The 14,196-nt window shown below is 41.2% G+C and overlaps 1 protein-coding gene across 5 annotated transcripts in view; it reads left to right on the top strand.

The window, feature by feature from the left end:
* The window catches only part of Znf131 (zinc finger protein 131), a 34,863-nt gene that overhangs the window by 16,796 nt on the left and 3,871 nt on the right, over positions 1 to 14,196 (top strand). For 4 of the 5 annotated variants that reach the window (XM_005356843.3, XM_005356842.3, XM_005356841.3 and 1 more), the window contains exons 5-6: positions 6,484 to 7,163; positions 13,729 to 13,859. In XM_005356843.3, the coding sequence (XP_005356900.1) occupies positions 6,484 to 7,163; positions 13,729 to 13,859 (811 nt within the window). The remainder of the gene's footprint in view (positions 1 to 6,483; positions 7,164 to 13,728; positions 13,860 to 14,196) is intronic. The other variant, XM_026783701.1, reaches the window with a different exon arrangement.

Below are 14,196 nucleotides of genomic sequence, written 5' to 3'. Positions count from 1 at the left end.
GCGCAGTGTAATAACTTAGTTTAGGTAAAATTGATACAGACTTCAGTTGCTAAAAATACCTGAAATGATTACAGTGAGTTGATGTTAAAATCATTCTTAGATAGTTAAAGCCTGCTGAAATGATCTTTCAAAATTTGTATTACTGGAACAAGTGTTTGTCACCTGGAAAAGGAATATAAATTAGTAACTAAATATATACTTTATTATGGGTTACAGGTTTGGCAGGCAAGTCCCCAGTGCTGCAAAAACAAACATTAATTATGTAAGTTTAATGGGCTAGACAGTTTAAGAATGAAGGTTTAGTTTTGGTTAAATTTACTTCTTAACAATTGATGGGTGTTATGTTTATTTTTTTTGCAGACAAAGGTATATACAGTACTTTTAACATTTACAAGAAAGGAATTAGGAATATAGTGTAAAGTGGTACTGAGAACTAGACTAGACACTAAGGCCTTATTTTACATTGTTGAAATAACATTAAAACTCAATTGAGAGGGCTGGAGAGATGGCTCAGTGGTTAAGAGCATTGCCTGCTCTTCCAGAGGACCTGAGTTCAATTCCCAGCAACCACATGGTGGCTCACAATCATCTGTAATGGGGTCTGGTGCCCTCTTCTGGTCTGCAGACATATACACAGACAGAATATTGTATAATAAATAAATAAATAGATTAAAAAAAACTCAATTGAGAAATGCAGTTGCCATATGGATTTTTTCTTTTTTTTTTTATATTTATTTATTTATTATGTATACAACATTCTGTCTGTGTGTATGCCTGCAGGCCAGAAGAGGACACCAGACCTCATTACAGATGGTTGTGAGCCACCATGTGGTTGCTGGGAATTGAACTCAGGACCTCTGGAAGAGCAGGCAATGCTCTTAACCACTGAGCCATCTCTCCAGCCCCATATGGATTTTTTTCATTTTTTTCTCTTGATGTGTAATTTACATATGATACCCATTTGCCCATCTTGATGACATAGTTGGGTTTGCTATTGTTTGTTTATTCTGTTCTTTTGGGCTTTTTTTATTTTTTGGTGGGGGTTGTTTTTGAGACAAGTCTTTCTTTGTGGCTCTGACTGTCCTAGAGCTCACTATGTAGACTAGGCTAGCTTCAGACTCTAAAGAGCTTGCCTCTGCCTCCCACGTGCTGGGATTAAAGGCATGTGCCACTACCACCCAGCTTCCAGTCAGTGTTTTATTAAATCAATATGAATGACAAATCTTTACAGTGCACAAAAGCATTATCCCATAGCACTTGATGATGACAAGTTACAGTCGTCCCCCATGCACTAACAGCTGAGAGGTCAGCTTTGTGGAGCTGATCTCTTCCTCCACCTTGCTCAGCAAGTGCCTTTATCCACTGAGCCATCTTGCCAGCCCAGCAAACATTTTTTTTAAAGAGAAATAGCTAATATATTATACTTGTGTTATCCATGCAATGTGTAAATGAATGAGGTGACTTTAATAAAGCTTTGTTGGCGTAAGTTGCCCTTAGGTCAGTTTGCTAACTCCTCTAATTAACATTTGTTATTCTGATAAGAGTATGTATGTGTGTATAAGTCTTACATTTAATTTTGTAAAACTTTAACCACATTTATTTATTGTGTGTGTATGTATGTGGGGGTGCATGGGCCCCAGCACAAATGCCAGAGGTCAGAGAACAAATTGGAGTAGTTGATTATTTCTTTGTATTGTGTGAGTCCTAGTGTTTGAACTCTGTTGGGGACCAGCCTCTAGAAGAATACCATTTGTCAGGGTAGGTGTGGGGATTTAGAAATATAAGTAAAGAATATGAAGACGCGTGAAAAATAATAAAACATAAACCATAGAATAGTACCTCGAGGGCATTCCAGTGAAAACTGAAATCACCTCTGTTTAATTTTTCATATGCTTTTATACCCCAATACAAAAGGGGGAAGAAGGCAACAAAGGATTTCTTTAATATGATACAAAGGTCAAGTCAGTTGCTTTAACACTTTGAAACATCAAGGCATTGTTAGAATTTTGTTGTTTAGGCCGTGAAGCTACCCTAGACCAAGTACCATTCCCCAGGTATTACATATTCCCTCATATTACAAAAGAAGGAGCAGAAGTACTCTTTCATATCTTGACCATCTGTCAGGATGGAATGGATTTACTTGTTTGAACCATCTTTATGTCAAAAGAACCAAGTAACCACACCCTGATCAGTACGTGTCACTATACTAGTCAGCAGTTTTAAGCAACCTCCAACTCTGACCATCAGACAAGGTGGAAATAGGCTCACGTTTTTGGACCTCCACAGAACTCACATCATCAGGTATGGCAGCAAGCACCTTAACCAGTGGAGCCTTCTCATCAGCCCACTTTTTGAAGTTTTAATAAGGCTTACTCTGATAAGTATGTGTTACTTCTGCAGATATCAAACCTTATTTAAAGTATGTAGTTGGAAGGGGCTGGAGCGGTGACCCAGAGGACACAATTTTGAGCCCTAGACCTGCATGGTGACTCACTCATTTGTAACTCTCGTTCCAGGGTATCTGATGCCCTCTTCTGGCTTCTGTGGGCACAAGGCAGGCATGTAGTGCATGGGCATAAATGTAAACAACATAAATTATAAAAAGCAACGATTTAGGGACTGGAGAAATGACTCAGTGATTAAGAGCGTTTGCTGCTCTTGCAGAGTACCTGGGTTCAGTTCCCAGTGCCCATGTGGTGGTTCATAGCCATCCCTTTCATTCCAGGAACATTCTGGGAACATTTCAGGAAATCTGTTTCCCCCTTCTGACCTCTGCAAACACTATGCATGCATGTGGTATACATACATACATGTAGGCGAAATGCACAAAATGAAATGATTACATGGAATAAAAAAATTGTAAGTAAAGACTTTAAAAATATGCAGTTTTAACATACCCATAAAACCATTATCACTATCAAGTTAATGAATATGGCACTCTTCTGTTTCTTCATTTTGTAATCCAGTCCTCCTTTCCCAGTCTTTGATCATACCAGTCTACTCTTACCACAAGTCCCATCATAACATTTTCTAAAATTTTATATACATATATGGTAGGTACATACTTACCTAATTCCATCAGTTTTGAAATTCATTGATATCATTGTAGACATTATCTTTATCTACCTTACACTCCGAAACAGGAAAGACTTTGTGTTCAAGATGTTATGTGTATAAACAACTTTGTAAGCAGATCCAAAATAAAGGGCCATTTATGTCTTTGTAAGTCATGTACCAGCCTGAGAGATCCTAGAAATACTCTTGTTTCTATATTATCTTGGCTTCTGGTAATTTTTTCTCATAATTAACCTCTCAATCACTAGTCACTCTGATCTACCAGTAGGAACTGTGACTTAGTCCATTCATTCAGTTTTTCATGTATTAGGCTTATTTAAGACTACTATTAACAGAATTTGAGTAAACATCATTTGCCTACCTTGTACTTAAAGATTTAAGGCCTTCACTAGGGACACAGGTTGTCATTGCCTGCAGTTCAGAGAGAATGCTTGAATCTAGCTGTAGTGTTTGGAGGGGGCTGTCTGAAAGGCAGTCAGTCATTTAGTCTTTCTTATTTATCACAGACACCTGAATAGCACCTGAGTGGTGGTTGTCCATGTTGTGATCCTGGGTTCTGAAAGATTTAATGGTTCTCCCACATGCCTTCTGGATGTAAAATACCATCTCTCCAGGTCCTGGGGTTGCTGCTTGCCCCCCACCCAGTGTCCTAGTATAGCAACCGTAGCTTTGTTCTAGGTGTTAGTGATCCACTCCTACCCAGAACTTGCTTAAGAAATGTTGTTTCAAGAGCATTTTTACAAAATTTAGAGACCCATTTGGCCTCATTCATGTGTGCCCTTAAATGAGCTGATTTGTTCTTATGATAAGATGGTGTCGTTCTAATAACAGAATCCATATAACTAAAAACTAGAATTGAGTTAGAATCCTTTAAGCCCATATTTGTTTCTTTTTTTTGTTTGTTTGTTTTTTTTTTGTTTTTTTTGTTTTTTTTTTGTTTTTCGAGACAGGGTTTCTCTGTGGTTTTTTTAAGCCCATATTTGACTATTTCCTGGAAGCGATAATTACTTTGTCCCGGAATTGCTATTGGAGAAAAATAATGTCAAAGACTATCCCGGGCAGAATCCTAAATTGTCTAATTAGGTTTACAGGAGCTTCCCATCCTTTCTGTCGTCTTCATTACTCAGGAAGCAGCTGAGAAGAGGTGACCCCTGTATGGGGGCTGAACTTGGCCATCAACCTGCCTTACTCAGATTTTTGGACAAGGAGGAGGTGAGGGAAGTTGAGTGGGAAACTATTTGAGTCAGTGTTTGAGGAGGTTATTGTAATAATTTGCATATCAGTATCTGTGGGAGGTAGGAAGCGTAAGAGACTAACCTCTTTCTATTAACCAGTTATTACAGTGCTTTTGTGATTTAAAAGAGGCACCATTTTCAGACTAGCTAGTCCAGGAAGCCAGGCGTGATGTGATATTCAAGGAGCAGCTCTGAGCCTTGAAGCAGCTGGTCAGACTGGAACAGCAGCAGAATAACTTGAGAAGCTTATCAGGGTGAAGCCACCACACATAGCTCCTAGATCAGTGTCAGTCAGTAGCATCCTGCGTGCAACCACGTCACATCTTTACAGTAAGACAGGCGATCTCTTAGGAGGTAAAGTCAGATGTGAAGTCTGCATCAGAAAGAGCGTCTTTTCCTTTAAGACCAGTCAGTGATAACAAATGTATTATTAACACATTCAGAATGTTGGCTCTTGGTGTAATGGTGGCAGTCTGGGCAAAGCAGACTTGTTTAATAGACTGCTTACAGTTAGTCTTATTGAGAACAGCCATTTATAATATACATGGACCTCTAAATGAGTAACTCAGGAAGTTTGCGAAACCACTCTCTTTTACCTGTGATTGTGGCTTTGGAAGTAGGTGTCTTGAGTGTGCCCTGCCTTTCAAGTTAGCTCACCAAATAGTTAAGCCACTGGCAACAGCTTGTGTGTCAGTAAAAATATAGCAAGATAAATCATGAGGAATGTTGGCAAGAGCTCTGAGGACAGCCTACCAACCTTAGCCGCTGTGTGTTTTGACTTCCATAAATCTGGTTGAGGCTGAGCACCTGCAACAGAAAGCCAACTACTTTGTCAAATTAAGCATTTCTTCCTGACTGACCAAAGATACTTGTGGGACACTTGTTACCATATTAGTCACAAAGTCTGGTTGGCTCGATACGAAATGAGACTTTTAGACTGGCAGACTTCAGCTTTCCAAAGGTTGGGTGTCAGTTCCATTATGTGACCAACAGCATGCTTATTGCTTCTTTTTAGAAGAATTATAGCATGCAGTTGTGATGAGGATCTCAAGTCTAAATCCTCAGTCTTTGACTAGAAACTGCCTCCTTTTGCCCGAGTTCCTTAGTTCCCATGTCTGTAATGAATTTTGTTTTTCCTTAAAGCAGCTGAAATCAGGATAGAGGGGAAGGGAGAAGGTAGAGACAGATGTGGGCGGTGACAGACTGCCCGTACACAAGGCACATCTGCTTCTGGTTTCAAGCACCCTAGAAGCTGCATGTTTTCAGCCCACCTGTGTCAGCAGTGAGAAATCTTCGCTTTCAGGTTTTGGAGCGTCTGGTTGAGCATTCCTCTCTGTTTTCTAGATGAGGATGACAGATACATACATGCCTTCTCCTTGTTTCAGGCTTGATTTGCAGTGATTTCTTTTTAATGAGCCCACCCTGGACATTTGATGCCCTGTTGTCACAGTACTGTATCTTATAGGCTTTTGTGTAATTTCAGCATGAAGATTGGCAGTGGGGAGGCAAAGGTGGGTGGGCCTCTGGCTAAGACTTTTTCCCTTGTTTTCTAGAAATTTAATAATTTTAGTTCTCACATTTTAATCTGTGATCGAATTAAGAGTTCTTATTTATAAATGATCTGAGTTTAAAGGTTGAAATTTTCTGATACACATACCAGATATTCCATCATCACCACTTTGTTGTTGTTGTTGGGTTTTTGTTGTTCGTTTGTTTTTTGAGACAGGGTTTCTCTTTGTAACAACAGCCCTAGCTGTCCTGGCACTCGCTCTGTAGACCTCAAACTCATAGAGATCCGCCCACCTCTGCCTTCTGAGTGCTGGGATTACAGGCTTGCAGCACCACCGCCCAGCTAAGCATCAGCACTTTTAAAAAGAGTCTCCATTGAGTCACTGTGAACAATTTTCTTTTCAGAAGTTAATTTCATAAGTATTTGTTTTTGGACTTTGTCATGTTCCATTAACCTTTGCTTATCTGTACAATATCATCATTGCCTTAATCGTTACAGCTTTTAGGAAATCTTAAAATTGATCCAGTATAGGCTGTCCAATTTTGTTTTCTGCCTTCCACTTAAATTTAGTTTATTTTTTCAAAGAATTCTATGACTTTATAGATTTTAGTTTAACTTTTATTTTCATAGTTTTTTTTTAAGCTCTTAATTTATACTTTTCAGGAACAAAGAAAATTCGGCTCCCGTAGAGGAAAATCCCACAGGGAAAAATGAGGCAAAAAAAAGAAAGATTGCAGAAACTTCGAATGTTATCACTGAATCCTTGCCATCTGCAGGATCAGAGCCTGTGGAAATCGAGGTGGAGATTGCTGAAGGCACGATTGAAGTAGAAGATGAAAGCATGGAGACGTTGGAGGAGGTTGCTTCCGCCAAGCAGTCTATAAAGTACATTCAGACAGGCTCCTCGGATGACTCAGCGCTCGCACTGCTGGCAGACATTACCAGCAAGTACCGCCAAGGTGAAGGCAAAGGACAGCTTAGTGAAGATGACTGTGCGCCCGACCCCATAAGCAAACAGGTAGAAGGCATTGAAATTGTGGAGCTTCAGCTGTCACATGTGAAGGACTTGTTCCATTGTGAGAAATGTAACCGTTCCTTTAAATTGTTTTACCATTTTAAGGAACACATGAAATCACACTCCACTGAGAGTTTCAAGTGTGACATATGCAATAAAAGGTATCTCCGCGAGAGTGCTTGGAAGCAGCACCTAAACTGCTACCACCTTGAGGAAGGTGGGCTGAGTAAGAAGCAAAGAGCTGGGAAGAAAATTCACATTTGCCAGTACTGTGACAAACAGTTTGACCACTTTGGACACTTTAAAGAACACCTTCGAAAACATACAGGTAATTAGCAAAACTTTGAAGTATATTTTTTCTACATTGGCTTGAAGTCTAAATCCTGTGTTTGGTTTTTCAAGACAGGGTTTCTCTGTGTAGCTTTAGAGCCTGTCTTGGAACTTACTCTATTGACCAAGCTGCCCTTGAACTCACAGAGATCCACCTGCTTCTGCTGGGATTAAAGGCGTGAGCCACCACCACCCAGCTGAAATATTTGATGCTTTAAATTACAAATCATTTGTCAACCTTGAAGATGATTGTCATCTTACGTCTTACCCTTGTTTATATTCTTCAAAGAAGTATGTAAAACATTTATTTGCTAAGTACCATGAATTATTAAATCCTAATTATAGTATGACTTTATTCTATTTTTGTTTCCCATGTTAATGTTACATAGACATTTATAAGCCATCTTAACATTTTTTTTTTCTCCTTTTGGGGGGCATACATTTAATTGTCTTGAAAGTGTGTGCTGTATTGTGTGGGTGTTGAGTGGACGTGTGGGTCTGTGCATACCTGGTGTGCTCCTGTGTGTGTGGAAGCCAGAGATGGTTGAGTCTTTCCTCGGTAATTGCTTTTCAACTTTTATTTTTGGAAGCAGAGCCTCACTGAATCTGAAGTTAATCTGTTCAGTGAAGCTGACTAGTCATGGAGCTTCAGGGATCTGCCTGCACTCCTCCCCCTGGCCAAGTGCTGGGGCTCCATACCCACGCTGCCATTCCTGGTTTTTTACATGGTGTCTGGGGTGCAGCTCAGGCCCTATGATTGTCTGTGCAGCAGACACGTTACTTCAAGAAGTCATATATATTTTTGAGCCAGAAAAAGATGGTCATCTGTGTCTGTCATCCTCTGCCTCTCTTAGGGCAAATATCTCGGGACTAGTAGACAGCGAAGGGAGGTGAGGCATACTATTTCTTCTAAGAACTGTCCCAATCTTGAAGAGATCCCTGGAAGTCTTTCTTTGGTCACTATAGTTCTGTGTCATTTCCCTACCCTCCCACCCCCACACACATTTGATTCCTTGTCCTTGCTTTAACTCCCTGAGCTTTCCTTGCTAGATTTCCTAAGTCAAGCACAGGACCTACTGCCAGTGACTTAAATTTTTACTAGGCTCTAAGCCCCATACAGTAAAAGAAAGCAAGTTACTGCGAGCTGCTAAGGGTTGGATTTCTAGACAGTTGTGCCCAAGTCTTGTTACATGTAGACTCCCTCCCTCCTTCCCTCCCTCCCTCCTTCCCTCCCTCCCTCCTTCCTTCCTTCCTAATTATCCCACTGCCCAAAGTCACTTGTAGCTCACTATTAGAAATTGAGGAATCAGATGCAGCCCCAGTGATGATGGCCCACAGGAAAAGTAGTGTGGGAACAGGTTTTCAAGCAAAAGAAGACACAGGCATAGAGGAGAGCATGAAAGCAAGTTGTTTGCTTTCCTAGTAGAAGGGTGGATGACTACAGAGTTGGGTCCAAGTAAAGGAATACCAAGAGATTGCTAGAGCAGGCTTCCTGGGTGACATATGGGGGATCTACAAATGGTTTATGGGCAAAATAAGTGTGAGCAGTGAGAGAAGGGACTTCCACCTGTGCTTTTGATTTTTAGCAGCGTGACCATAGGGCTGAAGAACTTCATATGAGATATCAAGTTAACTTATTTGATTTTATTAGTTGTAAATTCTAGAACCATATGTTCACTGTAGGGTCCATTTAGTACAGAAGCAAGCTGAACGAACATCGCCTTGTAGGCTTAAATATGAAAGCAGAAGGGTCAGGTTTCTATTTAGAGCCGTGACTGGCACAGTAGGTTGATGTGAAATAAAACCTGCTGACTCTGATGAAAAAATCTTTTGAAATAATCTTAAGAACGGGAGATGAGATAGCTGCAGCAGTAGTGAAAAGAGGCAGGGCCCATGGGATTTGGTGATCTCTGAACTTTATGTTAGAGTGACTTTGTGACTGGCGGAAGCCAGCAAAGGGTGAAGAAGAATACCAGACCCATTTGAATAAGAACCTTGAGGTGACTTCAACATGTTTTTAAGTAGTTGTTCCCTACTTTCCAAGGAGAATCAGAAAATAAAAATCACAGTTGGGTTCTGGCTTCAGTCCTGACAGTTACCGGTTTGGTGAACATGTGGGTCATACTGAGGCCCCTTTCTTTGCATTAGGGATATGGTACACATCCCACAGAGAGACTGAAGTTTAGCAGTCTACATGTCTTTCAGAAAAAGTCAGCTGTGCGGTGGTGGTGCACACCTTTAACCCCAGTACTGGTGGATCTCTTGAGTTCAAGCCCAGCCTGGTCTACACAACAAGTTCGAGGACAGCCAAGGCCACACAGAGAAACCTTTTCTCAACCCCCATCCCAAAAGTCATATGACTGTTTCTAGATTTCAACTAATTGTTTAGAAACAGCTCGAGTAGCATGCAGGGAAAAGTTGTTCTTTCCAACTTAGCTAGATCTTTTTTAAAGATTTATTTATTACAACATGTATACTGTGTTGCTTGCATGTCTGCCTGCAGGCCAGAAGAGGACACCAAATCTCATTACAGACGGTTATGAGCCACCAGTGCTCTTAACCTCCGAGCCATGTCTCCAGTCCTAGTCTACATCTCTTAGAGGAGCTCCTGGCTCCAGGGACGAACTTACTGGAGAGTGGTGCTTGGGCATACAAAGCACCTGGTACATTGGGGGCAGGGCAGGGTCAGTGGGTCAGTGGTAGAGAATGTTTGCCTCTAACCTTCGGGATATTGTCGGCATTATCAGGTGACCATAAGCACACACTTCTGGGAATAGAAGTGCAAGCAGCAGATTTATACCATTTCATTTTTTTGTTTTTGTTTTTGTGAGGTTTTGTTGTTTTTGGCAAGTTCTCATGTAGCTCAGCTGATCCTTTTGCCTCAGTCTCCCAAGTACTGGGATTGCAAATGAAACACAAGGCTTTTTTTTTAAAAAACTGACTGCATATTATTTTACTGCACATCGTTGTTGCTCTCAGTAAACACAAGATTTTCACTAGAGTTTGCCACTAGAGTGGCATAGTAAGCATCCTTGTACATTTATCTCTCTACACATGTTCATATAATGTAGTTTGAAAGGCTTTTTATTGCAGGTATGTGTGCGCCTGCCACCACATGAGTGTGGCGATCTAAGAACAGCTAGCAGGAGTTGGTTCCTTCCTCCTGCAGTGGGTTTCCTGGGGCGGAACTCAGTTCGTCAGTCATAACAAGTGCTGAGCCCTCTTGCTGGCCTATGTAATTATTTTTTAAGAACAGAATTTCCAGGTTAAAGAAAATCTTGGCAAACATCAGATTGCTTTTTATCCCTCCTTTACTACGTACGTATGAGCACTTGTGTGTGTCTGTGTGTAGTGTGTGTATGTTTCTGCGTAGGTGTGTGAATGTGGCACATGTGAGTGAGTGTACTTCTGTGTATATGCGCCGTGGAAGCCAGAGATCAACTTCAGGCGACTTTCTCACTGACCCTGAAGCTCACCCGCTGGCTGCCTGGCTGGCTGGCTCCACAGAGCTACCACATCAGCTCCAGGGCTGAAGTCCCCGCTGTGCTCTCCCACAGCTGGGTTCCTAGGTGAACGCTGGGTGCCGACTCAGGTCTTCAAGCTTGCACTGCTGGCACTTTCTGGGCATCTTCCTGAGCCACTCATATTGCCTTTTCAAAAGGCTTATAGATTTCACTGGTAGTGAAAAATTATGCACTGATAAAACATAATCATTTTGTTGAGCGTATTTCTCAAAAAGTTTTCTCATCAACACTAATTCTGGGTAATCAGGTATTGCCTAATTTTTTTTATCATATACAAACTGTACAAAAGCTATATTGACTTTATCGGGAGAAGAACTTGCGACTTGGTAACTTATGTCAATCTACATGAATATTTTGGTCGTATAGATCCAACATGTCCTTGTTACTGGGGTAGTGAAGCCTCTGATGTCTAGGTTCTGTGCTCTGCAGACACTATGCTGTCTTTGAGTCCCCATACTCTTGCTTGGCAATTGTTGTTCCTCCACGTCCAAGCCTTTCAGCTTATCCTTCCCCATCAGTTTATTACAATATTTCTGATTTCTCTCTTAGCCTGAACCTTGTCTTACCTTTTCTTGCATAGAAGGCTCCTACTTGTATTTATCCTTCCTTGTTAGAGAACAGTGCTGGAGAAAGTGCTGTCTCAGACCTTCATTGAGGCAATTTCTGGTCTGATACCTCTTTCTAATGGCTTCTCCAGATTCCTGCTGTGTGTGTTCAAGACCCTTCCCTGCACTCCTGAGTTAGCATAGCTCTTTTTACCCACGTCTCCAACAGCTTGATTTTTCTTCAAAGGCCAGTGCTGAATCTTGTAACTTGAGCCATGTCCATCTTTTTTGCAACCCTTCTTTCCTCTTTTCCTGCCTTCTTCCCCACAGAAAGTCAATAGACGGTGATTTCTCACTGATTAGAAATCTCTTCCAGTCCTTTTTCTTCTTAAAGAGTGAGTGTGTGTACAAGCTTGGAAGTTGAACCCAGGGCTTTGTGCAGGCTAAACAAGCACTCTACCGCTGAGCCACACCCTCAGCCCTATTATCCATAACACTCTGTTTGTACTGCTGACTTCTCATTAACTGCTCCATTGTGGCTAAGCCCTGCCTCTGATCCCGCTCTACTGCCGACTGCTCTAATTTTCCTTGGTATCCTTCGGCAGTTCTTTTTCCACTGTTAGCTCCTCTATCTGCTGTCTTACTTGGGGTTTCTCTAGAATCTGTTCGTGATTCTGTGGTTATATAGCACACTGAGCATTTTGATCCATCTTGGAAGTATTCATTGCCGCTGGAAATGACCCGTTTATCTATGTATCAGTCCATTCTGTATATAGACATTCTCCAGAACTGTCTATACAACTAGCTCTTGGGAATCTCTACTCTGCTTTGAGTGCCTTTTAAAATTCTTTTTTAAAATTTCTCTCTTCTTAAAGATATGTATGGGTGTTTTGCCTGCATGTAAGTCAGTCTGTGCACACAGAGGCTAGAAGGCATCTCCTGAAACTGGAATTATTAGATGGCTGTGAGCTGCCGTGTGTGCTGGGAATCAAACTTGTGTCCTCTGGAAGAGCAGCTGTTGAGCCCTCTCTCTAGCCTCTCATTTATTCATTTTTTGAGACACAGTTTCATGTAGCCCTTGAATTCAGTAAATATATTGTCCAGGATGATCTTGTACTTAAGATGTAACTGCCTCCCCCTCCCAAGTACTGAGATTATAGATGCGAACCCCCACACCCAATTTATGTGGTACTAGGGACTAAACCTGGGTCTTTGTGCTATTTTGCAAACACACTGACTTCATGGTCTTTCCCTGCATCCCCACTTGACAGACACTTCATTTAAACTCCTGCACTCTTGGTTCTTGATAGTAGGTGGCATACTACTATCACATATACATATATCAGATATACACATATCACATACACATATCACATATACATATATCACATATACGTATATCAGATATACATATATCATATATACACATATCACATATACACATATCAGATATACTACTATCATAGTCATAGTCAGTTACTCCCTCCTTACTCACCCACTCTGCAGTGCTGTACCTGGGCTCTGGCTAAAATCAGCTCCCTTTGGTGGTTCTGTTCCAGGCAGAATTGCCCTGCCTTAACACTGATGCAGCATTCGAATTTATTTTCATGACAGTGTTCAAGCCATCAGCTTATTGTTTTGTTTGTTTTTAGTTTTGTTAAGAGACAGAGTCTCACTGTGTAGCCATTATTGGCCTGGAACTTAACCATCTCTGGCGCTAGGATTGAAGGCGTTCACCACCATGCTTTATTGCTTTTTGAGACAGCATCTTGCTGTGTTACCTGAATTTGTGTCAAGCTCAGAATCTTCTGCCTTGGCCTCTCCTAAACTGAGATTGTGGATCTGTGCCTCCCTGTCTTTATTATTTTATTGTCGTCACCTAAAGTATGATCTGGTACATGGTAAGTGCAAAATAAAAAAGAACAGGTGCTTAGCGAAAGGGTAGTTCTGTATTTCCACCAAGCAGAGATTGATCATGATTTTTATCTAAGGAAAAACAGTTTTAGGTATGCTAAAGTACATGCATTATAAATTGTGTTCCCCTCCTTAAGAACGTGTTAATTAAGTCAGACATTTGGTTCCTGTAGTTGTAGCACTTGAGAGGCTGAAGCAGATTTTAAGTTCAATTCCAGCATAGGGAACATAGGGAGACTGTATTTAAAAAAAGAGAAAGGAAAGCCGTGTGTGGTGGCACATGCCTCCATTCTCAGCCCTGGGGAGGCAGAGGCACACTCAGAAGAGTAACCATAAAAGTTTGAGGACAGCCTGGTCTACAAAGCGAGTTTCAGGACAGCCAGAGATACATAATAGACCCTGTTTCAAAGGTGTGCCTCAGTGGTAGGTCATTTTCCTGGCATGCACGAAGCCTGCGTGTGGTTCGGTCCCCAGCACTGCAAAAGAAAAAAGAAAAAAATTAATAGCCAAAATGATGAACTCATCCTTGCCTTTGCTGATGTTCTCAATTTACCAATGTATTTTTTTTTTCTTGCAATAGGTGAAAAACCTTTTGAATGTTCAAACTGTCATGAACGGTTTGCTAGAAATAGCACTCTCAAATGTCACCTCACTGCATGCCAAACTGGAGTAGGGGCAAAAAAGGGAAGGAAGAAGCTTTACGAATGCCAGGTATGTGTGGGTGTATTTTGTTCTCAGAAGTGCAGAGTAAATAAATAGTCTTTGACTCACAGGGTTGACTTAGAAATTCTTGACTTGACAGTATGTGTTCAGAAAAAATTTCTTGAAATTTCAAAATCTGATCTTTTCCTGAATTAGTGATACCCAGTAGAATGTTCTCTTGTAACACTGGGCAGCAGCAAACCTCAGCTCCCAGTTAACCATGTGGTCACAATAGTCATTAAAACTGATCCTCTCGGGGGCTGGAGAGATGGCTCAGAGGTTAAGAGCATTGCCTGCTCTTCCAAAGGTCCTGAGTTCAATTCCCAGCAACCACATGGTGGCTCAC

Source organism: Microtus ochrogaster, chromosome 19, assembly GCF_000317375.1.
Source record: "Microtus ochrogaster isolate Prairie Vole_2 chromosome 19, MicOch1.0, whole genome shotgun sequence".
Classification (NCBI taxonomy): domain Eukaryota; kingdom Metazoa; phylum Chordata; class Mammalia; order Rodentia; family Cricetidae; genus Microtus; species Microtus ochrogaster.
The sequence above is the reverse complement of the archived record's forward strand: the minus strand, read 5'-3'. Positions and strand labels throughout refer to the sequence as shown.